Source organism: Falco biarmicus, chromosome 15 (assembly GCF_023638135.1).
Source record: "Falco biarmicus isolate bFalBia1 chromosome 15, bFalBia1.pri, whole genome shotgun sequence".
Taxonomy (NCBI): Eukaryota; Metazoa; Chordata; class Aves; order Falconiformes; family Falconidae; genus Falco; species Falco biarmicus.
Window position 1 is genome coordinate 22,133,620 of NC_079302.1, and position 24,511 is coordinate 22,158,130.

At 63.0% G+C, this 24,511-nt stretch overlaps 2 protein-coding genes across 9 annotated transcripts; one reads left to right on the plus strand and one right to left on the minus strand.

Annotated features, from left to right (window-relative positions):
* Positions 1-290: 290 nt before the first annotated feature.
* On the minus strand, positions 291-14,447 carry ST3GAL2 (ST3 beta-galactoside alpha-2,3-sialyltransferase 2). Of its 5 annotated transcripts, none has more exons than XM_056360457.1 (8): positions 14,309-14,447; positions 5,444-5,724; positions 4,932-5,357; positions 4,601-4,794; positions 3,979-4,158; positions 3,746-3,791; positions 3,455-3,574; positions 291-3,139 (listed from the first exon to the last, which is right to left on the minus strand). In XM_056360457.1, exons 3-8 carry the CDS (start codon positions 5,262-5,264, stop codon positions 2,966-2,968), a joined length of 1,047 nt encoding a protein of 348 aa, XP_056216432.1. In that variant the 5' UTR covers positions 5,265-5,357; positions 5,444-5,724; positions 14,309-14,447; the 3' UTR covers positions 291-2,965. The 5 variants fall into 5 exon arrangements, 4 of the variants coding, with proteins under 4 accessions (XP_056216432.1, XP_056216431.1, XP_056216435.1 ...); XM_056360456.1 differs by lacking the exon at positions 14,309-14,447 and adding an exon at positions 11,113-11,806; XM_056360460.1 differs by lacking the exon at positions 14,309-14,447 and adding an exon at positions 11,076-11,096.
* Positions 14,448-15,299: 852 nt separating this feature from the next.
* Positions 15,300-24,189, plus strand: FCSK (fucose kinase). 4 transcript variants are annotated; one of them, XM_056361254.1, is made up of 23 exons: positions 15,300-15,408; positions 15,495-15,652; positions 15,837-15,887; positions 15,974-16,099; positions 16,369-16,441; positions 16,715-16,812; positions 16,963-17,043; positions 17,133-17,252; positions 17,434-17,575; positions 18,859-18,986; positions 19,090-19,191; positions 19,655-19,825; positions 19,892-19,959; positions 20,121-20,491; positions 20,727-20,937; positions 21,018-21,184; positions 21,294-21,521; positions 21,677-21,820; positions 21,958-22,077; positions 22,152-22,339; positions 22,536-22,635; positions 23,189-23,412; positions 23,615-24,189. In XM_056361254.1, the coding sequence occupies exons 1-23, from the start codon at positions 15,339-15,341 to the stop codon at positions 23,729-23,731; spliced, it is 3,258 nt and encodes a 1,085-aa protein (XP_056217229.1). In that variant the 5' UTR covers positions 15,300-15,338; the 3' UTR covers positions 23,732-24,189. The 4 variants fall into 4 exon arrangements, with proteins under 4 accessions (XP_056217229.1, XP_056217230.1, XP_056217231.1 ...); XM_056361255.1 differs by lacking the exon at positions 22,152-22,339 and having other exon boundaries at positions 22,536-22,637; XM_056361256.1 differs by lacking the exon at positions 23,615-24,189 and having other exon boundaries at positions 22,536-22,637; positions 23,189-23,411.
* Positions 24,190-24,511: the final 322 nt, after the last annotated feature.

Consider the following 24,511-nt stretch of genomic DNA (forward strand, 5'->3'; position numbering starts at 1 on the left):
GGCGGGAGGGCTGCAGCAGACATGGCTGCAGGGTCGGCGCGAGCAGTGGCACCACCTGACAGCAGGATCTGGCCAGAGGGGTTCTGTGCGGCACCTGGGGGGCCACGCTCAGCTCCTGCCCCAGTGGAAGGGCATCAGTCGCAGCCCACACGGAGGGCGAGCAGAGCATCCCCCCAGCCCCACCAACCCTCCCGCTCCCTCTCCCTCCTCTCCCAACCGCACCGACGCCTGGGCTTGGGTGCAGGTGAAGGCACAGCAGGCAGGGCTACCAGAAGGAAAACGCAGAGCGGTTCCGATGCGTGGTTTTTATTGACTTTTAAAAAAAAAAAAAAAAGTTGTTTTAAGACAGTTGTGTGCAGAAGTACCTATGTACACAGAGGCTACGGGTGAAGCCACCCGCCTGCTCCCGGCCTGAGGTCGGAGCGCTGGTCTCTCCCTCTCCTGGCGGGGTGGGAGGTGATGGGTGCTCCATCAGGCACCCGTGATGAAGACTGCCCCTGCCAGGTGGGCAAGCCTGGGCGCCCCCTCCCTGCCCGTAGCCTCTGCCTACATCTCCTCTATGTACAGTACAGTGGTGCTTGTCAGCGATGCGCCCGCGGCCCCCTCCTCCTGCCGGTGGCCGCGCTGCCAGAGAAACAGAAGTGGTCGTGAGTCCTAGCGGGACAGCTTAAATAAAAATTTAAAATAATAATTAAAACAAAGCGGAGTAGAGGAAGGAAGTTAGCCAAAAAAAAAAAAATTCAGGGCAGCAAGGAGCGGCAAGCGTGCCCTTCGCAGGATGCTGGCACGGTGCTGCCGGCGCGTTTGGTACCCAGCACCTCCGCTCACCCTGTGATTGTCTGGCCTGGCCCTGCCCAGCCCACAGCAGGAGCTGGTCCAGCCCCATCACGCCGGATTTGGCCCCTCCAGCCACTGGCATGGTGGCCTGGATGTGTCCCTGTCTCTCCAAGCAGCACCTCCCAGCTCAGATCCAGCCCGTTGTGAGGAGGGAAGCAGGTACGACTGTCAGATAAATCGGCCGAGCCCCTGCTGCCGGCGCGGCGGCGGGCACAGCCCAGCGTAGCTGACAGGAGATGGTCAAGGCACTCTTGTTGCTCATGGTTTTGTGGGGTTTTTTAGTTTTCTTCCCCTAGAAAAAACCAACCCAGGAAGGTGGAGACCGGGGCTCCAACCTGCCTCCGTGGCACGGGGTTCGGAGCAGTGTTGGAGGCTGGCCATGGCGGTCGCGGCAGGCTGCTCGCGCCGGGGCGGCACCGCTTCTACCAAAACCCACCACGAAACTCAGGGGTTTAAAGCCCTGTGGACAGAAAAGATTAATTTCCCCAGCCCAGGGGATGCTCAGTGCCTGCTCCAGGTGCCCCAAACCCTCATGTTTTATGATTGCAGAGAGAAACCTCAAAAAAAAAAAAAAAAAAAAAGAAGAAAACCCTGAAAAACAACCAAACTGAAGCAGAGAAAACAGGTAAGAGGCTGCTACAGAAAAGCCAGGTACAAAAGGGTAAAAAACACCTCCAAAAACCCTATGGTGATTGTTCCTCAAACAGCTATTGCAACCAGGTGGTGCGGGCAGGGCTGCCCCTGCCCCAGTCCCGGCACCACGGGGCTGGTGCCACCACCACGCTGAGCACCCGTTGCCATCACCGGCTGTGCAGGTGGAAGGTCCCTCTCCAGGGGACCTTTTCCATGATTGCCTCTTTCTTGAGCTTTCCAGCATCTCCCACAAAGAAAAAGCCCACCCACCTGATTGCCCCAAAGAAAGTGGTTTTAATTACACCTCTGGGGAGGCAGTTTCCTTCTGCACCCCCTGTCTCGTGCCGTGGGGCAGCCTGTCCAGCCCGAAAAGCCCCGGGGACCCTGAGGGCACCGGTTGTACCAGTCTGGTGTAAACCAAGCCCCACCCTCACAAACGGAGCAAAGACTTTGGGATTTCAGCTTCTCACCAGAGCTGTCTGTTTATAGCAACACAAAAGCAAAAGCACGGTTTGTTCGCCCACTAAAGCTATCTCTAATCTGGATTTTTCCCAGCCTGAAAGCAAAGGGAAATCTTGTCTCCAACCCTCCGGTGGAACCGGACCCGCTGCTGCATCCCGCAACCGCTGCATCCTGCATCCCTTGAGCATCCTGCGAGCACTCACAGAGCTCATCCGGGGCTGCCGCTCCTGCGGGTTTCTTAGCTGCCTTGTGCACAGTCGCCCCCGCCACCCGTCCTACCCCTCCTCAATCCTCAGGCAGAGGGGCGCGGGTGCCCAGCCTCGAAGCCGGGGTTCCTCTCCCTGTCCCGGCCCGGCTGTGAGCAGCCACCAGCCTGCAGCGGAGCACGGGCGAGGGTCGGCTTCCCGCAGCCGCCGGCTCCATGCGGTGGGTCCACGCGCTTGCCAGCTGCGCCGGGACCCGCTGGGATGCCAGGAGCCTTCCTCCCGGGGCAAGCAATGGTGGCGGCTGCCTCAGGTGGGTAAAAAAAAAATAATCAAAATTAAAGGAAGAAAGAAGCAGCTGGTTCCACTGGCGAGGCTGCTCGGCCACCGCGGCTCCCTTGGCCCGGACATGATGCTCGGGCGCTGCCCAGAGTCACCCAGCATCAGGGTGGGGGTTGTCTTGTTTTAAAAAGAGCAGCATTTGGTTTGACTGTAAAGAGATGTGAGGCGGACACCCCTGCCGCCCGCTCAGTCATTGATTGTGTTTACAAATCCTTTCTCAGCTGGGTTTCTTAATAATAATAATAATAATAATAACAATAATAATAATAATAATAATTAAAAAAAAAAAGAAAGCAAAAAGTCTCCTTTAGCTCTGAACCTGATTGGCTGTTGGAGGCACCAAATCTCGCCAGGGTGGCGCCGTCAGCGGCGCGGGGCCGCGCTGCCCACCCGGCACTCATCACCGAGGCCGCCGGGAGACCCTTGCCCTCTGCCCCACGGGCAGCCGGGACCCGGCCGGCGCAGGGGAGCCGGAGGAGGCGCAGCCCTCAGTTCCCCCGGTAAACCTCGATCTTGCTGGTTTTGGCCAGCATGTCGATGATGTGCGCCTCGAAGTCGGCGTCGTGCACCCCGGTCTTCCTGAACTCCCCGGCGTAGCGGTTGTTCTCCCAGTAGTGGTGCCAGTTGCCCCGGCTGTCAGCGCCAAACCCAAAGACGTTCACCTGGAGCGGTGAGGAGGGGGGGGTGAGCCAACCTGTACCCCCCTGCTGGGCTGGGGACCCCCTCAGCCAAGCACCTGCGGCGCTGCTGGGGGGATTTCACACCGCACCGCATCCCTCTGCATGTCCCCCCCACCCTTCAAGGGTGTCCATCACCGTGGTGTCAGGCAACCAGAGCAAGTGATGAAGCCGCTGCAGCTGAACCCAAAGCAGCCACCTCCCTCCTTAACGCCGCAAGGTCCAGGATCCCAGCAAACCCAGCCCATGCCAGCCAGGATCCCACAGCCCAGCGGAGGGCCCTGAGGAGCTGTCACCCACCTCATCGCAGACGTGGAGGGCGAAGAAGAGCACCAGCATGCCAGTGGAGGGGTAGCGCCCGTGGTGCTCCGTCCAGCGGTCATGGATGTACTTGAAGAAGGCAGGATTGTAAATCTGCACCTGGGTGGAGGCGCTGGGGTTAGTGCTGGAGTCCTGGCCACGCTCCCTCTGGCATTGGCACCCCAGGAAGGAGCACCGAGACGTGCACGGGGACCCCGGGGGATGGTGGGGTGAGGGGGGCTGTGGCCAAATGGGTGCTCATGGCAGCAGCAGGTATGAGCCTTCCCTTACCTTTTCTTTGTCCACCCGCAGAAAAGGCTTCACAGGCGCGTATGTGCTGGGAAAGAAGCAGAGGCAGGTGAGTTCCCAGGGGCACCGTGTCCCCTAGCCCGAGCTGGCCATGGACCGGCGCCAGGGGATTCTCCGGGAGGGAGGAACTGGTGGGTCCCCACTGCTGCCGTGGGAGCAGCCCCGCGGTCGGGAAGCATCCAGCCTGGTGCTGCCGGTGCCCGATGGGTACTTACAACCTGATCTGGCCAGTGGAGAGGGCACTGGCGATCCAGAGCAGGTCCAGGGTTTTGAAGGGCACCAGCACAAAGCTGACATTGGCGGGCAGGTTCTTGGCACTCTCGGGGTACATGAAGTGGTGTGTGGTCCGACCGCCCACGTCACCCTCGAAACCCACCGTGGGGGCTTGGTTCATCCTAGGGAGAGAGTGGGGAAGGTGGCACCCCCTCCCAGCCACCCTGTCCCTTGCAGATGACACGGGTGTCCCCCGTGAGCTGTTGAGCGCAGCCAAGGAGCGGTTTCCCAGCCCGCTGATGCTCAGGGTGCTGGGATGAGCTGAGGGTACCCCCCAGCCAGCCCAGGGGAGGTGGCAGGGCTGGACCCACTCCCACCCATCCCAGCACCTGGTGGGACCCACGATGGGCTCCTTGACCGAGCAACTGGAGCCGGGCTGTGGCTGTGGCGTACAACACAGGCACAGCCCCTCCGGCATCACACAGCAGACCTGGAGAGATGCTGCTGTGGCGCACAGCAGGAGCTCAGCACCCCCGGGTGCTGCCAGCATCGCCCCACGCCTCCGTGCTGCCCGTGGGGCTGAGCAGGCGAGCAGTGCCCCCAGCAGCGGTCCCCTGCCCTCACCGCATAATGAAGTCATGCCCATCGATCTCCGGCCCGTAACCGGAGCCGCGCAGGTTGCCCGAGTTGCCGACCACGGCGCAGCGGCGGCAGCGGTGCAGGTCGCGGGAGCGGTAGGGATCCTCGCCTGGCACGATCTGGAAGAGCTTGCTCAGGACCTCGTGGGTGTTGTGGGACTTGAACTGGGGCTGCAGCATCTGCGGGGGGAGAAGGAGGTTGGAGGGAATCAACCAGCGGCCCCGCCTCAGCGGCAGTGGAGAAGGCTGGCCCCCTGTGCCGGAGCACATCGTGGCGCTCCCTGGGGCTGGGGGACCCATGGGGACCCCTTGCTCACCATCCACCACCTCTGGACGTCAGGCGGCAGGTCCATGTTCTCCTTGGTCCACACCGGGGAGATGGCACCGTCATAGCGCCCGTCAAACCATTCAGCAGCGCCGGCCTCCTCGGCTGGGCAGCGGCGGCAGGCACAGCCCCGGGGGTACGGCCCCCCCTTGCTGAGCCGCTGCATGCCGGCATAGCCAGGCACCAGCTTCACTCGGTGGATGCCGCCCAGCCCGCCGGGGTCCAGGTAGGCGATGCTGTGGTGGGAGTAGGTGAAGAGGAGGGACATGACGAAGACGAGCAGGAAGGCGGTCGAGAGGAAACAGAAGCGCAACGAGCACTTCATGGTCGGTGGGCGGCTGAGCCAGGGAGGGCGCCCGCTCCGGCATAGGGCGCGGGCATAGGGCGCAGGATGGCGTCAGCCGGCCAGCGGGGCTCCCTGCAGGACCGACAGCTTTAAATCACCACGGCGGTGGCAGGGGGGACGCGGAGCCCTGCCACAAGCCCCCGGTGCTGGGCTCCTACCTGCTGGGCTGCAGCTTTCCATCCGCGTGGCCCGGCCGTGGCGAGGGCCCTCGGCGGCTCCACGTGCCGGGCAGAGAGCATCTGCTGCCAGCCGGCGGCACCGGGGTCCGGCACGGCTCAGCACGCTGGCCTCAGCCGTGGCACTGCGCCTTGCTGGCTCCTCCGGGTCCCGGCCCTGGCTGGCTCTTGGCCGCGGCAGTGCTCATCGTCCCTGGGCTTTAGCTGATCCGCTGGCACCCTGCCCTCCGCCGCTGGCTCGGGAACGCAGCCACAGCACCGGCCTGGAGCGGGAAGGGGGGGCGGCAGGTTAAGAGACGGCGATGCACATGGCAGAGCTGGGGGGCTGCACCAGGCAGGAGGGGGGCGCTGGGGGCTGAGGGGTTTAGTCCCAGTCGAGCTTTGTAAAATGCCCCGCAGCCTGTCCCTGGCGGGGGGCCGTGGGGCACGAGCCGTCCCCAAAGGGAACAAGCAGGCACAGGGTGCAAAGGCAGCCGGGATGCCGGCATCGCCATCCACGCCAGCTCCTCAGCAGCTCCCAGGCTGTGCCCCCCCCCCATCCATCAGACAAAGGCTCAGCCATGAACTCGCCTCCAGAGCCAAACAAGCGGCTCCTTTCTGCAGGCTCAATCCTCCTTCTCTATCGAGCCACGAGCAGCCCCTCCAGCAGCCTCCGCGCCGGCTGCCGCCACCGCCCAGACAGCCGGGAAACAGCCGCCCCGCAGCCCGGCGGGTGCCCGGGCACCGACGCCAGCGGCTGTGCCCCCCCCACGTGGCAGTGTCCCTCGGGGAAGGTCACCCGCTCGCTCGTGATCCCGCTGGGTAAAAATAGCCAGGGCAGAGGTGCTGGCGCCTGCGCCCAGGGAGGGACGGGAAGAGTGGCTGAGCCCCCCGAGCCAGGGGGGCAAAGCCAGACCCCCCCTTCCTCAGCCAAAAAAAAAAAAAAAAAAAAAAAAGGCTGAAAATCCGCTTTTAACCTGGGGCAGGACCCGTCACCCCGGGGGATGGAGATGTGACACCCCTCCAGGGCTTTTTGCAGAGGGGGGTGCCACGGCAGGACCCCCCCAGGCCAAACCCTGCAGCAGCATCGCCTCCACAGCTCAGGTCTAGCCCCAGTTAGGCTGATGCCGAGGCCGGCAGTGCTAATTAGGAGCTGGCAGGCCCCGGGATGCTGCTTTCCTATAAAAAAACATCCTCCGGAAGACGCGGGCTTTCTTCCCAGGGACGGAGGCTGCCGAGCTCCCCCAAAAAGCTCCTTGCTGGGATGGGGGAGACCCAAGCACAGACTAAACCCGCCCCCAGCCCATCGCGCAGCCAGGCACAGCCGGCCCCTGCCCCCATCGTTAACCTGCCGTCAAACATTTCTCCGAGCAGCAACAGCCCCTAAAGGAAAGAGCCAGCAAACGGGTGCACGTCCCGTCCACGATCGTTGTCCAAGTCTTTTTTTTTTTTTTTTTTTTTTTTTTTTCCTGGCTCGGGGGGGCGCGGGGGGGGTTCAATACGCCTCCACGGCACATGCACCGCCGGCGAGAACGAGTTCCTTGGCTTGCTGCCAGCGGAAAAAGCAGGGGTGGTTGTTAAACGGCGGGTTTTCGTTGAGGGGAGTTTGGGAGAAAGCCAGTAAAAAGCTATAGCCCCCCCCGCCCCCAGGATGCACAAGGCGGGAAGGTTTGGGAGGTAAAAGGCAAATTCTGGGCTTTTTTTAGCTGCGACGTGGCAGGAACGCCGAGCAGGATGGGCTGATCCCCTTCCCCTCTTCCCGCTGCTCTCCATCCCACGGGGCTTTTTAAAGGCTAAAGGAAATCGGCTATCACGTGCTCATGGTATTTTTGTTCCCGGTGAAAGGGGGAAAAATCCCTTTCCGGCTCCCCAGCCTCGCCCGGGTCCTGCCTGCTGCATCCCAGCCCTGCCAGCATCTGGAACGCGTTTTGTACAGCCCCATCCCGGGGCCTCCCACCGCTGCCCCCGGCCACAGGCAGGGAAAAACCATCCTCCAGCTCCCGCGCCTTACAGCATCCCGAAACACCAGCGGCTTATCTGAGTCATCGCTCTCCCAGCAGGGGCTGGGGGCTATTTCCATCTGCCCTGCTCCTTAATGACCCCAGCAGGGCCGTGGCACCTATGTATCCATATGTAGCTCAGCGCCAGCCAGCACCTCCCTGCCACCTCCCGAAGTCGAACCCAGCCTGCCTCCGCCACACAAAGCCCCGCAGGGACTCTTTGCACCGGGTTTTGATGTTTCCTTCTTACAATAACAGGGGATTTCAGGATTTCTTCGGTGGTGAGCAAGCCCGGCAAACTGGCGATACCATTGAATACCCTCCCGCTCCCCAGTTCATCCCCAGGTCTCCTTAATTGCCTTCTGAAGACCAAGTGCTCATCAAACATGAGTTTCTCTTTGATTGCAAGAGATAATGAAGTGAGGCTATTAAAAGGTCCTGGCAAATCGCTCCACTGCTTTTTCAGTTGGATGATTTTTCCAATCATATAATCTTTCATTTCAGGATGTATAATCTTTAATTTCAGGGTGAACACTACAGCGATATGACCAGCAGCTCTGGGGCCCGGAGGATGCCTTCCCCTTCCCCATCAGCCATAATGCCATCGAGCACATCCCCATCTGGCTTTTTTAGGTCTTGTTGGCTTTGTTTGCTCGTTTCTAAGATATCCTGAGGCTGTTGGCACCAATTCCCTTGCCGGTAAATGATGAGCTGGGCATGGGAAGGAGCCGTCACCGGGCGATGGGATGTTACCCTGCTTAGGGCAGGGAGGAGGGGAGCAGAGGCAACGCTGCCTGCACCGGCTGCTACTGCTCCCAGGGATGCTGGGGGTGAAAGTTCCCCTGGGAAATGCACCCCTGGGTGTCCAGGTGTCCCCATGCCATGGCCCCTGAGCAGGGACATCACCGACCACTGCCGAACCATGGGTGCCGCAGCAGCGCCTGGCTTTTGCAGACAGAGGAGGGAGAAGCGTGCAGGGACCCCCCACCCTGGACCACCATCCCTCCTGCTGTCACGGGTGGAAAAAGTGAGCTGTAGGGGATTTTTTTTTTTGAAAGAGGAGGGAGTGGAAGCAAGTTGAGTCTTCTCCCACCTCCTTCAGCCCCAGCCAGAAAGGAACACCGAGTGGCCACCTGTCCTTGTTTCAGGCCCGGCTTCAGTGAGCAGGATTACTAAAAAAATTCATCAAACCGCTGCAATTTGCTTTTTCCCGTGGCCCCCAGGCGCTGCTGTAGCTAGGGAGCACGCCGAGGAGCACCCCTGCTCACCGGGGCCGTCAGCTCACGTTAGCTGGGAACGGCGAGCAGGAATCTGCCGGGGGCAGCGTGGGAAGGGACGATACTCCCGTCCTTCGGCATTACTTGGCTGCCAAAGCCAAACCGAGCCCCGGCGAGAAAAGCACAGTTAATTAAAAAGGTCCTTTCCATGTCACCCATCTGGAGGGACTGTATTTTCCCTTTGATTCTTTTTTTCCTCCCTGGAAGCTGGATGGGAGAGGGAGCAGGGAACAAACTCAGCATTGGGAAAAGGATGTTTCTCCCTGCCGTTGAGCGATGCCATGGAGCATTGACAGCCGGTGGCAGCTGGGCACTGGGTATTAACAGGAGAAGCCAATTTCATGGGTTAAGCCATCACCGCACCCCAAGAGCAGCGAGGACCCGGTAACTTATTCTTCATCCTTTTAATTAATCATACTCTTATCAGCCAGCTCAATCAGCTAATGGAGCTGAGTTAATTGGGTTTCCCATGCCTTAAACCCTCCTTGCTCCCCAGGCTGGCACTGGCAGCAATTCCAGCATTTCCTTGCACCTGGCACCCAGAGGTGTTATTTCTGGCTCATCCCACAGCGGGGGAAGCCAAAACCCCAGCACGGAGCTGGGATGGAGCCAGGCATCACCAAGGCCATTTCCTATGGGATGTGGGGGCACAGGGGAGGTGCCAGCAGTGGAAAAGCTCAGAAAGGGATGCTCCCACCCTTACTGGTGGATGGGGCTTGCAGGGACTGGTCCAGCAGCATCTCAAGCCCCTCAGCTCGACCACAGCACAGTGGGGACCCCATGGGGCACCCACTCCAGCCCAGCCCTCTGCGCTGCCCAAGGGGGCAATGCTGGGTGTGGGGAGCTTTGGCTGCAGAGCCTGTCTGGCCATCCCCACCACCCCCCCCAAAAAAAAAAAATCACACATGGGCAGAAGCAGCAGAAGCAGCCAACCGCCCCCACAGCTCACATGCACGGACTCATCAGGACAGGCGAGCCACGTGTGCCAGCCCACACAGCTGATGCCCCCGTCACTGGGAAAGGGCCCTGCTCGGCCATCTGCCAGCACCACTTCCCCTACCCTCTGCCAGCTCCCCGCAGCCCCCCAGCTCTCCTCGGGCAGCTGTGGGGAAAAGGGGACCCCCAGCCCCTGCGCTCCGGAGGGGTTGACAAGCCCAAGGTCACGCTCGCTGTGCTGGGAGCAGCAGCATCCTCCCCGAGGCAGGACAGGCGGGGAGGGGGACTCGCCACTCAACCTGATGCAGCGGGGACACGCTGCCCCCCCAGCCCCCAGTGCTGCCAGAGCCCAGGGGCAGACCCAGCCCTGCTGCCCTGCGCCCCCAGCACCCACCCCAGAGTCCCCAGTTTGCACCAACTGCCTCAGCTGCTGGGTACCACCGAGCCAGCCACCATCAAGCCACCAGACTGGGTGCCACCAGTTCGGGTACTGCCAGGTCGGGTACCATGCCATGGGGTAGCCCTTGGGGTGGGTACCACCAAGCCGCTGGGTCACGTCCTGCTGAGCCATCAGATCATGGACCACCAGCTCAGGTACCACCAAACCATCAGGTCATGTACTACCAGGTCAGGTGCCACCAAGCCACCGGATCAAGTACCACCAGATCAGGTACCACCGAACCACCAGGTCGCGTACCACTGAGCTATCAGGTCATGGACCACCAGATCAAGTACCACCGAGCCACCGGGTCGTGTACCACTGAGCCATCAGGTCATGGACCACCAGATCAGGTACCATCAAACTACCAGGTCGCGTACCACAGCATCAAGTGCCACTGGATCAGGTGCTAGCAAGCCCCTGGGTCAGGTACCACAGGGTCAGGTGCCACTGAGGTGGGTCCCACTGAGCAGCCGGGCTCAGGGCTGGCTAGTGGGTGGGGGTGCCAGCCAGCCCCCCGTAGACCACAGAAGGCAGAGCCCAGGGCTCACCACCCTCCTCTGCCTCCTCCTCTCCCCCGTCCTCCCCCAGCCCCCCTGTACAAAGCCACCGGGCCCTGCGGGGAGCTGGCCACCCACTGCTGGCCACATTTCCATCTAGACCTCCCACGAGCTGGGGTCAGTCAGGTCTGCCCGGCCCGTGCCCCCCTTCCCACCTGTCGCAGCAGGGCTGCCTCCCACAGACACCCCCAAATTGGTCTCCCCCCATCCTCAGCCGCCTGCAAGGACATGGCCACGCCATAGCAGGCAGTGCTCCCCAGCAAGGGCAGGGCCCCCACTCACCCTCCATCACCGGCACCCAGGGAGCCACCAGCAGCACCTTGCGTCTGCCTGCCAGCAGCACCCCAAGCCTCCCACCAGCAGCACCCCAAGCCTCCTGCCAGGAGGGAACTGCTCCCCCTCTACCACCACGGCTTGTTTTACCAGCTCGTGCCCGTTAGGTTCACGCTTAGTGCCTCACCGGGAAAATATGCTCAGGAGCGCAGGAAGGGCGGACGCCGCGCCGCAGAGGCGCCGCCGCTGCCGCCGGCCATGGCCTTTTGCCCAGGGAAAGCCAGCAAGGACGCGGGGGCCCCTGCGCTTTGCTGTCCCCCTCCCTGGGGCTCAGCAGCTCCGAGGACGGGAGGCGGTGGGAACCCAAAGGCTTTCGAGGGCTGGTTGATGGGTGCTGCCACCCACAGCCCCCCTCTCTCCCCCAGGACACGACCTGAGCAGAGAACTGCAAACTCGGTGCATAGGGCAGGGCGGCACGGTAAAGCTGACCAAGGTTTACTCTGCTTGCGGGTGGTGCTTAGAGGCCGTTGAACTTGTTTGGAAAACTGTACCTGTAAGATTTTATTACAGCGATGTCATAAAAGGCTCCCCTGGCCAGAGGTCATCGGTCCCAGTACAGCCCAGTTGCTGCTGGGGACTCCCATTACATGTAAAATTAGAGCAGCTCCGCTGGCGAGGGAGCCTGACTTCTCCTCTCCGCTAGCTGGGGCTCCGCTCGGACACCGAGGGAGAAGGGGGAGCATCTGCATTTTCCTAATTAGCCCAATTACTGCTGCAGATCAGAAGTCCCTTGCTGGGACACGGTGGCACCCGGAGCAAAGTGACTGCAGCTTGCGCTGGCTTCCCGAGCTGCTGCGGGGCTGTTTTAGAGCCTTGTCCCTCAACTGTTCATCCAGTACGGAAAAAACAAAGATCCATCTATCACACACGCATATAAATATATACTAAAAATTGTTTATATATATTCACCATTCATCCATGTGCGGTTTTGGGGGTATCTTTGGGAACTTTGCCACGGAGCTGGGATTCAAATCTCTTGCAGTCTCAAAAAAAAAGCTTTTGGGAGATGCCAACAGCAAAGAGCGACGCGGAGCTGAGAGATCCCCGGGAGCCCGACACGGAGCAGGGCAGGGTGGGGAGAGGAGATTCCCAGCCTCTCCCACCACATCCCAAGCCCCCCCGGAGACTGGCGGGCTTCCATAAATCACAGCTCGTTGAGAGGCACCGAAGCCGGCCGAGCTGCTGGAGAGCAATTAGCTGTTTGCGCTCTTGCAAGAATGAAATGCAACGGGAGGAGAGGAAAGCCATTACAGCCGCTGGGACCTCGGCGTGGGCCAAGCTGGGCAGCATCCAGCCTGCTGAGCGCCGCCGGGGAAACCAGCGCGCCCTCGGTGTTACCGGAGCCTGTTCCCTGAAAAGCTTGGAGCTTGTTTGGGCAGGAAAATTCAAGCCTCAGCCAGCTCCGCCGGCATGCGGCAGCCGGGGCTCTCCCTGCCTGCCTGCCTCCGGCACCGGCGTGGCGTGGGCGAGCGGAGCGCCTCTTGCCATTCCCCAGCACCCAGAACCGCCATGAGCTGCTCGGAGCAGAGGGAAAGGCTTATGACGGCGGTTGCTGCACAGCACCGGCACGGGGCCACTGCTCCCTGCCAGATGGGGACAGATGGACAGGCACGATCGTGGTCGGGGCGGGGGGGCAAGGCGGCCCTCCCCACCCCAAGCGTCACCACTGCAGATGCAACATCTGGCTCTGATAAAAGGGGAAGGAAAAGCAGAAGCCAGCCCCAAGCACCAAGCGACTCCCTGTCCACGCTCACACTGCCCTGGCCACCACTTGGGGGCGGGGGGGGGGGGGGGGGAAACAGGGGAGCCCCCAGCTCCTGGCCCATTGGGGGACCCTCAGATAACGGGGGACAAAACCACCAGCTCAGAGCCCACCTGCCTTCCTGGACAGAAACTCAGCAAGTTTTGGGGGGTTGATGTTATTTGGTTTCACTCAGCCATGTTTTTTGCCCTTCCTCCAGCCTGAGCTGCCCAAGCACCGTCCTCTCCCCAAAAAAATCCTCCTGCTGGGCTGGGGAGCCCTCGCTCCGGGGAAATATTTGGGAGCTTTGCAATAACTGCTCCGGCTCTGCAGCTGGAGCCTGAGCAAAACCTCACCTTCCCCCCCCCATGCCGGCAGCACCCAAGCCCCCGGCACCCATGGGGACCCCTGGCATTGCCAGGGCCCCACTCCGGTAGCCATGCCTCGCCCAGGAAACACCGATGGCACCGGGACAGCACATCCCAGCAGGTCTGATGCTGATGGGATCCCACACCGACGCTCGCATCGGCACCCCACGCACACAGGCACTGCCAAGGGACACTTCCCTGCCCGGTGACACAGTTTCCTACCTGTCCCCAGGGATGCTCGAGGTGTGTTTGTGAAAACCTGGCCGCTGCCACCCAGGCAAGGGACACCGTGTGTCATGCAGCCATGTGTCACACTGCTGCTGCTGAGGGACCTTACAGGCACACGGGCACTGGTGGGGACTGGGGGTACCTGCAGGTCTGGTGTCCCCATCCCCGCTCCTGCCCTGGTCCCATCTGTGGCCACCCCAGTTCTGCCCCCAATACCCCCCCGGGGTCCGGGCCCCGTGGCACTGGTGTGGGGCACATGCTGGAGGGGGGCAGCTCCCCTGGGCTGTGGGGAGCAGCACCAGTCCCGACACCCCTGCCAGGGGCAAGCACCTTCCCCGGCAGCAGCCTCGGGCTGCGGCTGTGGCCACTGCATCCTCCTGGGGGTTAGTGCATCCTCCTGGGGGCCAGCGCATCCTGCTGGGGGCCAGCGCATCCTCCTGGGGGCCAGCACCCCGGGCCCGAATCCAGTGCATCCGAGGTGCAGATAGCCGAGGACAGCACCCAGCACCGGGACCAGCACCCCAGGAAGCACATCCTGGGTCCAGCACCCCAGGGCCGAATCCAATGCATCCCGGGTGCGTGCTCCCTGGAGCCAGCACCGGCACCAGCACAGGGGACTAGCACCCCAGCACCGGCACATCGTCCTAGGGACCAGCACCCCGGGGCCCAGTCCAGCGCAGCCCGAGTCCACGCTCCCCGAGGCCAGCCCTCGGACCAGCACCGGGACCAGCACCTCAGGACCGGCACAAGCACCCGGGGCCAGCGCATCCCCCCGGGGACCAGCACCCCGGGGCCCAATCCAGCGTACCCCGGGCGCCCGCTCCCCGGGGCCAGCACCCAGCACCGGCACGGGAGCAGCACCCAGCGCTCGGGCAGCCCCCGGCAGCCGCCCCCGGCCGCAGCCCGCCATCCCCGCTCCCGCCCCCGGGTCCCCCGCGCCGGGCCGTGCGCGCATCCCTTCCCGGGCCCGCTCCCCGCCGCGGTACCTGGCTCGGCTCCGGCATAGCCCCTCCGCCGGGCGCCCCCGGGCCCCGCCGCCGCCACCGCCCCCCGCGCCGCGCCGCGCCCTCCGCGCCGTGCGGGGCCGTGCGGGGCCGGGCCGCGCCGTGCGGGGCGGGGGGCCGGGCCCAGCAGCCTGGGAGATGTAGTTCTCGGCCGCCCGGCGGGGCTTGTGGGACTTGTAGGAGGCGAGAGGGGCCGCGCCGCGCCCACCCGGTGCACCGACATCTCCAGGGGCTGCCCCGGTGCCCAGCCCGGTACCACCCCGGCACATTGGCATCCGCCGGTACCCAGCCCGGTACCTCTCCGGTACCCCCCCGGCACGTCGGTATCCTCCGGTGCCCAGCCTGGTACCCCTCCTGGCACATCGGCACCCCCCTGGGATCTGCTCCGGTGCCCAGTCCGGGACAGAGGCATCCCCGGCACCATCCCCCTGGTATCCACCCGGAGTATCGGCATCACCTGGTACCCGCCGAGTACCTGGTCTGGTACCCATCGCGGTACCCACCCGGCACACCGGCATCCCCCGGTACCCCCACCCCCCCCTCGGTACATCGGCACCCCCCGGTATCCATCCCGGTACTCCCTCCCGTGCCTCCCCGTTACCCCCCTCCGCTACCGACTTCGGCACCCACCCCAGCACCCACCGGGCATCCACCCCAGCACCCGGACACCCCCACCCCGCTGCGAGAGGCCGGGCTGAGCCCGGGCGGGCTCATGACAGGGATGACCCGGAGCACTCAGGGGTGCGCGCCGCCGGCGGGGACCCGTTTTGGGGCAGAAAACATCGAAAACCCCCATTCCCCCCTTTCAGGCCCCCCCGGAGCGGGGGGGCGGACAGCGCGGGGGCTCACTGTAGGGGCGCGCTGTGCCTTTAAGCGGCCGCCGCGCAGTGCACGCTGGGAGATGCAGGCCCTCCGCTGGGCGCCTCCCGCGGCGGGCACAAGGCCGGACTACATCTCCCAGCAGGCACCGCGGCCGCCTCACCGGGGCCGGGGAGGGTACGGCGGCGCGGCCATGGCGGCGGAGTGGAGCGTCCTCCTCCTCACCTGCCAGCGCGGCGGTTGCGTGGCCGCCTTCCAGCGAGGCAAGCGGCGGGGCTGGCGCTCGCCCTATCCCCCCGGCGCGGCGGGGGGGCCCGGCTCTGAGCGCCGCCCGCCTCTCGCTTGGCAGAGCTGGAGGCCCGCCGGCGGAGGGGCGGCCTGGGCCCGCGGCCCCCCCCGCTCCTTCTGGCCGTGGAGGACCCCTGGGCCCGCCTGGGCAGCGGCGGGGCCACCCTCAACGCCTTGCTGGTGGCGGCCGAGCACCTCAGCGCCCGGGCGGGCTGCACGGTGAGGGGCGCGGCTGGGGCTGGGGGGGACGGGGCCTGGGAGCGGGAGGGGGGCTGGTTGTCCCGTCCCCGCTGGGGATGGGGGGGTCGGGAGGCTGGCTCTGGTGGGCCCGGGGAGGCTGGGAGCGGGAGGGGGGGGCCGGCCGGCCCGTTCCCGTTGACCGGCCCCTGCTCTGCCCTCCCAGGTGGTGACAGCCGATGTCCTGAGGGACGCCCGCATCCTCATTCTGCATACGGTGAGAGCCTGCCTGCAGCCCGGCTGGGGGCCCCCCGCTGCACCCTCACTCTCCCCGTGACCCCGCCGTGTGCCCCCTCCCCCCAGGGCCGGGACTTCTCCTTCGACGACTGCGGCCGGGCCTTCACCTGCCTGCCCGTGGAGGAGCCCGACGCCCCAGCCGAAGCTCTGGTCTGCAACCTGGACAGCCTGCTGGGGACCATGACACATCGGGTCTGTGTGGCCTGTGGGACGGGGACCGTGACCCGTCGGGTCTGTGTGGCCTGTGGGATGGGGCCCTGGGCTTGTGCCGAGTGATACTAGGCACCCTGGCGTATGGGTGGGTTTGGCTCCCCCTGAAACCTTCGGGGTGCCTTCAGCAGGCTCCCAGTGAGGCAGAAAGGGTGCTGGGTGCCCCAGCGAGGCAGTAAGGGTGCTGGGTGCCCCACGAGGGCCAGGCCCCTTCCATGCCATCCTTGGGCACGTGGCCCTTCTCTCATCAGCTCTGTGTGGGCTCCCCACCCGGTGTGTGGGTCTGCAGCACCGACATGCTCCTCACCATGCCCTCATCACCAGGTGAGTGGGTGCCAGCCTCGCCTCCAGCACCTGCTTTGGCTCGGGGCAGGGGCCAGAGCCAGCAGCACAGCTGGTTCAGCCTGCACCGTGCTCCTGTGAGGGTGTGGATGTTTGGGCATTGCTGACCCCTGTGTGTTTGGGAGCATCTGTTGTGCCTGCAGCAAGGTGGCTGGCTGTCATTTGCTCTGATGCAGGCCCAGTTTTCAGGCAGTTGTGCCCAGTGCAGGTACGTGCACTGCCCCAGTTGGCACTGGTCTCTGCTTCTCTCCCCAGGGATCAACTGGGATGGCTTCCAGGGGGTCAGAGTGATTGCAGTGCCTGGTAGCCAGGCATATGCCAGGGACCATGGGGTCTACCTCACTGATGAGCAGGTCGGTAGCAGCTCCCACTTCAAGCAGCGTCCCTTGGAGGTGCAGGGGTCCCCACCCCTTCAGTCCCTTGGGTGCTGAAGGCCCTAGCCCTGCTGCGGCTGCTGGGCCTGAGGCTCCCCGAAGAGCTCACTGGCGTGGTCTTGCTCCCAGGGGCTGGTGCACGACATCATCTACAGAGGCACGGAGGCCCAGATCCAGCAGTGTGCGGGGCCTGACAGCACTGTCCCGTTGGTATGGCAGGACTCAGGTGTCAGTGGCCCTGCCAGCCCAGTCTCTTGTGTCACTGTGGCTGCGGCCTCAGCCCCACTTTGTCCTGGCAGGTCTGTGGGGTGGTTTTCTTCTCCTCGGATGCTGCTGAGCAACTTCTGGCCACTCATGTCGTTCCTCCTCTGGATGCCTGCACCTACATGGGGCTGGACTCGGGGGCACCACCCATCCAGGTGACAGCCCCTCTGCGGGGAACAGAACCCCTTGCCCCAGGGTGCTGCTGGTGGCCATCTCTGTAGAGCCTGTTTGCCCCCACGCTGCCAGATTTGGGTGGGAGAGGTGGCAGGAGAGGAGCACCTAGCAGCAGGGTGGGGGTCAGTGTGGCTGTACCTGACAGGTCCCTTCTGTCCCCAGCTCTCCCTCTTCTTTGACATTGTGCTGTGCATGGCAGAGGGGATGATGAAGGAGGATTTTGTGAAGGGTGGCAGTGATGCCAGCGTGAGGAGCGCCCGCTCCGTGCTGTGGACAGCTCTCCATGCCTTCCCTCTTAGCATGGGTGAGCAATGCTGCAGTGGGTGCACGTGTGTAGTGGTTTAAGCCTGGCTGAATGCCAGGTGCCCGCCAAAAACACACTCTTGCTACCCTCTTCAACCGGACAGGGGGAGAGAAAATATAATGAAAGTCTCGTGGGTCAAGATAAGGACAAGGAGATCACTCAGCAATTACGATCACGGTCAAAACAGGCTTGACGGGGAAATTTTAATTTATTTCCATTCAAATCAGAAAAAACACCTGCCCCCCCACCCCTCCCTTCTTCCTGGGATGAATTTAATTCCCCATTTCTCTACCTTCTCCCCTCACGCAGCACAGGAGAATGGGGAATGGGGGTTATGGTCAGTCAGTTCATGACATGTTTCCGCTGCTTCTTTCTCCTCACACTCTTCCCCTGCTCCAGCATGGGGTCCCTCCCACAGGAGAGTTCCCAAACTTCTCCAACATGAGTCCCTCGCAGGGTCTACTGTTCTTCGCACACTGCTCCACTGTGGGTCCTTCCTACGGGGTGCAGTCCTTCAGGAGCAGACTGCTCCAGCCTGGGTCCCCTGCAGGGTCACGACTCCTGTCAGCAAACCTGCTCCATCGCAGGCTTCCCACAGGTCACAGCCTCCCGCAGGCATCCCCCTGCCAGGGTGGGGCCCTCCACAGGCTGTGGGTGGAGATCTGCCCCACCACAGAGCTCCGTGGGCTGAGGGGGACAGCCTGCCTCACCATGGGCTTTACTACGGGCTATCGAGGAGTCTCCACTCCGGCGCCTGGAGCACCTCCTGCCCTCCTTCTGCACTGACCTGGGGGTCTGCAGAGTTGTGGCTGTCACGTAGTTTCACTCCCCCCTTCTGCTGGCACAGATTAATTTCCACCCCCCCACCCCCTTATTATGCAGTCACAGAGGTGCTGCCACTGTCACTGATGAGCTCGGCTTTGGCCAGTGGCGGGTCTGTTTTGGAGCCAGCTGGCATGGGCTCCATTGGACATGGGGGAAGCTTCTGTCATCTTCTCACAGGCTGCCCCTGTAGCCCGCCCCCCCCCCCCCGCCAAACCTTGCCATGCAAACCCACAGTAATATGATGTGACCCATCCCTGAGCCCTCCTCCCCTGCATGGGGAGAGATGGGGTGCACAGGGCCTGGCCCCCAGCTGTTTCCTCCCACAGCTGTGGGTCCCCGGGTCTTCTCTCCCCACCCCTTTGACTGGGGATGTTCAGCCTGGCTGCCCTTGGCTCCCACGGGTGTCACACACCCACATTTGCCATCGGTGTGCTGACAGCTCTCCTTCCCCCCTGCAGCCTGCATCCCTGATGCGTCTTATGACTACATGACCACCTCTGCGAGCGACTACATCCGCAGCCTGACGCTCCTGCCTGGCTCTGCCAGCCACCTCCACTTCTGCAAAACAGCCCATTCCCACGTGGATGTACGTCCTTCCAGCCCCAGCCTTGCTCATGCACATTTCTTTGGGGGTTGCTCTGGGCTGTGTGGCTGGACTCCGGTCCTACTTGCCTCTGTGCCCTCGGCAGCAGCCCCATCTCCTGGAGGACGGCTCTTCGGTCACCAACTGCCTGCTGGAAGGAGCCGTGCAGCTGGCAGCCGGCAGTGTCATCCAGCACTGCCACCTCCAGGTATGTGGCTGGGGTGGGGGTGACTGAGTTGTCAGTGCACTGAATGGGCAGCAAGGTGAGGTGACCCTGGCTGGGATGGGGGACCCATGGCTGTGAGATTTTGGGTGCCCTTCCTCTTCAGGGCTGCTTTTTGGCTGGTGCTAGGGACTGGTGGCTGTCACCCTCCCCAGGCAAGGAGAGGAAGCTGTTACTGCTGAGCTGTCCCGCCCTGGGGACTAGGGCAGACCCTCTCTTTGGGGGCTCTGTCGTGGCTGTGAGCCCTGGAGGCTGTCACCTGGCCTGAATTTCTGCAGTCCATGTCCCTTCAGCCCTGCGACAAAGCGAAGTGTGTCCCCCTGGCTCCTGCTGGCCCCAACTTGTCTCCCGGGATGGTTGTCCCCTTCCAAGGCTGGGTTCTGACTCTGGTTTGGGGGCTGCTTTGGGGCCAGCCACGCCACTCAGGGTCCTGCTGCCTTTTCTGCAGGGTCCCCTGGAGATCGGTCCTGGCTGCCTGCTCTCGGGCCTCGCCGCAGGCTCCTCACCAGCCCTGCAGGGCTGTCCCCTGCATGACATTGTCCTGCAGGGCCACCACGTCCGGCTGCGTGACCTGCCCTGCCAAGTGTACACTCTCACTGGCCGCCTTGACAACTGGCAGGTACGGGGGGTGACGAGGTGGCTCGAGGCTCCCTGCAAAGCCAGGGTGTAACTGTCCCCCCTGCAGAGCCCTGCCGAAGAGGCCACCTACCTGAATGTGCCCTGGGCTGAGTTTTTCCATCGGACGGGCATACGGTAGGTGCCACGTGCCAGGATGGGACTGGAGACCTGGCTTCCCCTGGGATGGCTGCAGTGGGAGGTGTCACAGCCACTCCAGTCCAGCCTGCGTCCCGGCTCCCTTCCTGGAAGGTGTCCCCGAACCCCAGGGCAGTGCTGACAGGCTTTCCCTCCATCAGGGAGGGAGACCTTTGGGATGCCGAGATGCCACAGAGGAGCCGCTGCCTGCTCAGCGCCCGACTCTTCCCAGTGCTGCATGCCTGCGAGGTGCTGGGGCTGGAGGATGTGCTGTGGCTGCTGGCCCCGGCGGCGGTGGCCGGCGAGCGGCTGGCACGCTGGCGGGCGGCCTGGCGCATGTCCTGGCAGGAGCTGCTGCCCTGCCTGGACAAGGCGGCCGAGCTGGGCGCCCGCCAGGCCCTCTTCTTCCTGCAGGGCCAGCGCAAGGTGCGGCGGGTGCTGCTGGGGCGCCAGGACAGCAGCCTCCTGCCACTCGCCCGCAGCGCCGTCCACGAGGGCTACCACGAGGCGGTGCTGGGCACACTGGACGAGGGTGAGCTGGACTCACTAGCTGTGTATCTCTGGGTATCAGGGCTGTTTGGTGGTCTCCGTCTCCTCCAGTGACACCCCCACCCTCATGGGGGTGCACCTTTAGGCATCCGACAAGCCAGGGTGGGCACAAGCCATGCGAGTCCATCTCCCCTGGAGCCAGTTTATCGCAGAAGTGGGCTGGTTTGGGGTGACCTGCAACCCGGCTGTCGCTTTGCAGCCTCCTTTTTATTTTCTAGTTGCCTCCACGGCTGGTGACGCTGGCATTGCAGCTCGGGCGCTCGCCTGCATCGCTGAGGTCCTGGGCTGCATGGCGCAAGGGGAAGGGGGCTTGCGGAGTGGACCCGCTGCCAACAGGGAGTGGGCCTCGGCTTTCAGGCGCCTGGAGAGCGGGGACATCGCCGGCGGTGTCCGGGAGCTGGCTGCTGAGCGGCAGAAGTGGATGAGCAGGTGAGGCTGGGGCTGGTGAGCGGCAGCATCAGTGCAGTCAAGGAGCTGCGGCAGCGGCCTCAGCATCCTTCTCTTCTCAGGCCAGCTCTGCTGGTGAGAGCCGCTCGGCATTACGAGGGGGCCGAGCAGATCCTTGTCCGGCAGGCAGTGATGTCCTCGTGCCAGTTTGTCACTGTGGGGCGGGCGGAGCTGCCACCCCTGGGGCACTGGGTGCAGGTGGTGTGTCCAGCCCGCCTGGACCTCTCTGGTGAGTGCGTCCCCCGCTCCCCCCAGACAGATGAGCCGTGTCTCAGCCCTGTGGTGCTGGGGGAAGAGGAGTTGGGGGGCTGTGGGGTGCTGATGGTGAGTCTTGGCAGGTGGCTGGAGTGACACCCCCCCCATCACATACGAGCACGGGGGGGCTGTGGTGGACCTGGCGGTGCTGGTGGACGGGTGCCGGCCCATCGGTGCTCGGGTACGGCGCATCAGCGAGCCGGAGCTGCGCCTCGTCAGCCTCAGCGGGACGCCGCAGAGCGAGGCGGTGGCAGAGCTGGTGTGCCAGGAGCTGCAGGACTTGCAGGATTACTGCCAGCCGCACGCACCAGGTGAGGTGTCACCAGCAGCATGGCCTGGCTCTGCATCTGTGATGTCCCCTTTGTGTCCTTACCCTGTGGTGCCAGGGTGGCCCTTTCTGGGGATGAAGCGGTGAGGGACCACGTAGTGCAGCAGGCATCATCAGCTTTGCTCTCTTTGTTTTCAGGAGCCTTGCTCAAAGCTGCCTTCATCTGCACCCAGGTCGTGCAGTTCCCCTCACAGAAACCCCTGCAGGCCCAGCTGATTGAGAGCTTTGGGGGTGGCTTTGAGGTGCACACCTGGTCCAAGCTGCCCCATGGGTCTGGCCTCGGTAAGTCTGCAGGGAGAGGGCTGGGGATTCCCTCCTGCTGCCACCACTGGCGTGGTCCCCCCTTGCTGTCCCCAGCCCCAGCCCTCACGGGCACACATGATGCCACGCTGCCCTGTCCGTGTCTGTGCTCCCTGCAGGCACCAGCAGCATCCTGGCGGGAGCAGTGATGGCATCGCTGTACCGGGCGGCTGGGAAGTTCGCCAGCACTGAGTCCCTCATCCACGCTGTGCTGCACCTGGAGCAGAGGCTCACAACAGGTAGTGGCCAGCGGGAGCAGCCAGCCCGTGGGGTGTGAGGGCCTGGCAGTGGCTGAGGACCCTCTGCCCTGCAGGCGGTGGCTGGCAGGACCAGGTGGGCGGGCTTGTGCCCGGCATCAAAATCGGGAGGTCGAAGGCCCAGCTGCCACTCCGGGTGGAGGTGGAGAAGATCCCAGTACCCAATGGTTTTATCCAGACCCTCAACGATCACTTGCTGCTGGTGTACACTGGGAAGACTCGCCTGGCCCGCAACCTGCTCCAGGTGACACCTGGGTGCCACTGGGTGCCACAGGCTCTGGCCTCTGCTCCCCCCGCGACCTTTGGTGTCTCTCTCCTTCGCTGGTGCAGAGCTTTGCCACCCCAACAGGGCTGGCAGCGAAGGCTGTGAGTGCAGCGCTACCTCCCTGGTGCCGCTGGAGCCGGGAGGATGGTGACAGGGACGTTCTTGCCTCTTGCAGGACGTGCTGAGGAACTGGTACGCCAGGCTGCCCTTGGCCGTGCAAAACGCCGACGCGCTGGTGAGCAACGCCGAGGAGTGTGCCCAGGCCTTGAGGCAAGGTGTGAGCCCCCTTTCCTGGGCCAGGCCGGCCCTTCTACTAACTGAAGAAACACAGACTTCTCCCGGGCGAGTCTGTGCAGTCCTGGGTGGGGGCAGAGGCTGTGGGTTTTGGCTCTTGCAGCTGCAGAAGCCTCAAATCCTCCCCAGGCCCACCCTCACGTTACAGGCAATGCCCCAAAATTCAGGCTTGAATGAAGACTTGGAGGAAGGGGGGTTAGACATGCCGAGTCTGGTTGATTATCTGCGAGCCATTTGTGATGGGGCTGGGGGCCATGTCTAGCCTGTGCAGTGACTTCATTTGGCTTTTGGCTGCTGCGATACAGTGGAGGGGTAGCTGGAGCATTAAAGCAAGCAAATTTTCCCCCTGTGGAGGATTAAAAATAAACAGCAGCGTGACAGGGCTGGGTTTGCTTGCTCGCCAGGCAGAGCTGGGAGGAATTGGGTAGATGAGAAAGTGGAATTTAGCTTGGGCTGAGCAGGAGAGGCAGGGACAAGTTTCAGCCCCTTGGGCGAGAAACAGGCAAATAGTTTGCAATATCCTCTCCTGTGCAGGTAACCTGCCGCTCATCGGCAAGTGTCTGGACTGCTACTGGCAGCAGAAGAAATGCATGGCCCCGGGGTGCGAGCCGCTGGCTGTTGGGCGCATGATGGATGCTCTCCGGCCCTATGTCTATGGGCAGTGCTTGGCTGGGGCCGGCGGTGGCGGCTTCCTTTACGTCTTGACCAAAATCCCTCGGCAGAAAGAGGCTTTGCACCAAATTCTAGCGAAAACTGAGGTGAGATATGAGCTCCCAGGCAGTTCGCTGTCGCGGGCAGCTTGCAGAGGTTTGCTTTATATAGCACAAGCACTAGGAGCATCTCACCGCCCCGTGAGTGGTACAAGATTGCTTGTTGTCCCTTTAGCCCTCCCCAGGGCCTTGGAGGTGAGAGCAGGTCCCTTGCTGGCTCCTGCCCCAGCCTGCAACGTTCTTTTTCTAGGGACTGGGCAACTTCAGCATCCACAGCATCGAAGTGGACACGGGCGGTTTCTCTGTGGAGGGTGTGGGACACGATACAAAGGACAGTGCTGGCTCTGGAGGGTTCATGGCTGTGTGAAGGCCTTTAGCCCTGACCCGTTCCTGGCAGGGGGCAGGGGAGGAAATCCCTGCTGCTTTAGAGGCAGCTCCTTCAGCCAGCTCTAGCAGGTGCCTTAGGTCTTGATGTGGCCTTTTTGTGCTGCTGCTTGCCCCAAAAGCCAGAGGCTGGAGAAGCTGTGACGAGCTAGGCAGGCAAACCCACCCCTGGAGGGTTAGCCTTGCTGGAGGGACAGTTGCTAGGGCCTCCAGGCTGATTTTGGGGTTTCACTCCAGTTTTCATGGTTCTCCAAAGTGAAAAGAATAGCATTTGTGATGCTGCTTCTAGCAGGAACCTTCCTGCTCTTCCAGTGCAGTGCTCCTGCACGAAGGATGCACTTGGATGTGGAGTTGAGTCAAGTCCCTCTCCTGTGCTGACACTTACTTCTGCAGTGAATCACTAGTCCCTGCAGTCTCTTTTAATAAAAAAGCTTGGTCCCAGCATGTGTTTGTGCCCATCTATCCCTAGCAGGGCTCCTCCCCTCCCTATGGGATAGCAGGGGGCCAGCAGTGTGGGGGCAAAGCTCTTGCAGGGGTTGAGAATGGCAGACCCCGCGTGCAGGGGCTGGTCATGGCCCCCCAGCCCTGGCTGCTGGGGGCCGGGGGGAGCGCTGCAGCAGGAGGCAGGAATCACGCAGTGGGCTGGCACCAGGTCCTGTCTCAGGGGCGTTTGTACTCACAATGTGCCAATGCCAGCAGGGGCGGGGGGCGGAGCGGGGCAGGAAGATGCCCTTGATACCGTGGCACAGGGTAGAAGAGGAGA

Excerpts from the sequence above, each read along its gene's own strand:
- ST3GAL2 (XM_056360457.1), bottom strand. The coding sequence starts at position 5,264 with ATGAAGTGCTCGTTGCGCTTCTGTTTCCTCTCGACCGCCTTCCTGCTC. Across the intron at positions 3,575-3,745 it reads TGCGGGTGGACAAAGAAAAG|GTGCAGATTTACAATCCTGC; the intron begins GTAAGGGAAGGC and ends GCCTCCACCCAG. Across the intron at positions 3,140-3,454 it reads CCCTCCACGTCTGCGATGAG|GTGAACGTCTTTGGGTTTGG; the intron begins GTGGGTGACAGC and ends TCACCGCTCCAG.
- FCSK (XM_056361254.1), top strand. The coding sequence starts at position 15,339 with ATGGCGGCGGAGTGGAGCGTCCTCCTCCTCACCTGCCAGCGCGGCGGT. Across the intron at positions 19,192-19,654 it reads TCCAGCACTGCCACCTCCAG|GGTCCCCTGGAGATCGGTCC; the intron begins GTATGTGGCTGG and ends CCTTTTCTGCAG. Across the intron at positions 20,938-21,017 it reads CGGCAGAAGTGGATGAGCAG|GCCAGCTCTGCTGGTGAGAG; the intron begins GTGAGGCTGGGG and ends TTCTCTTCTCAG.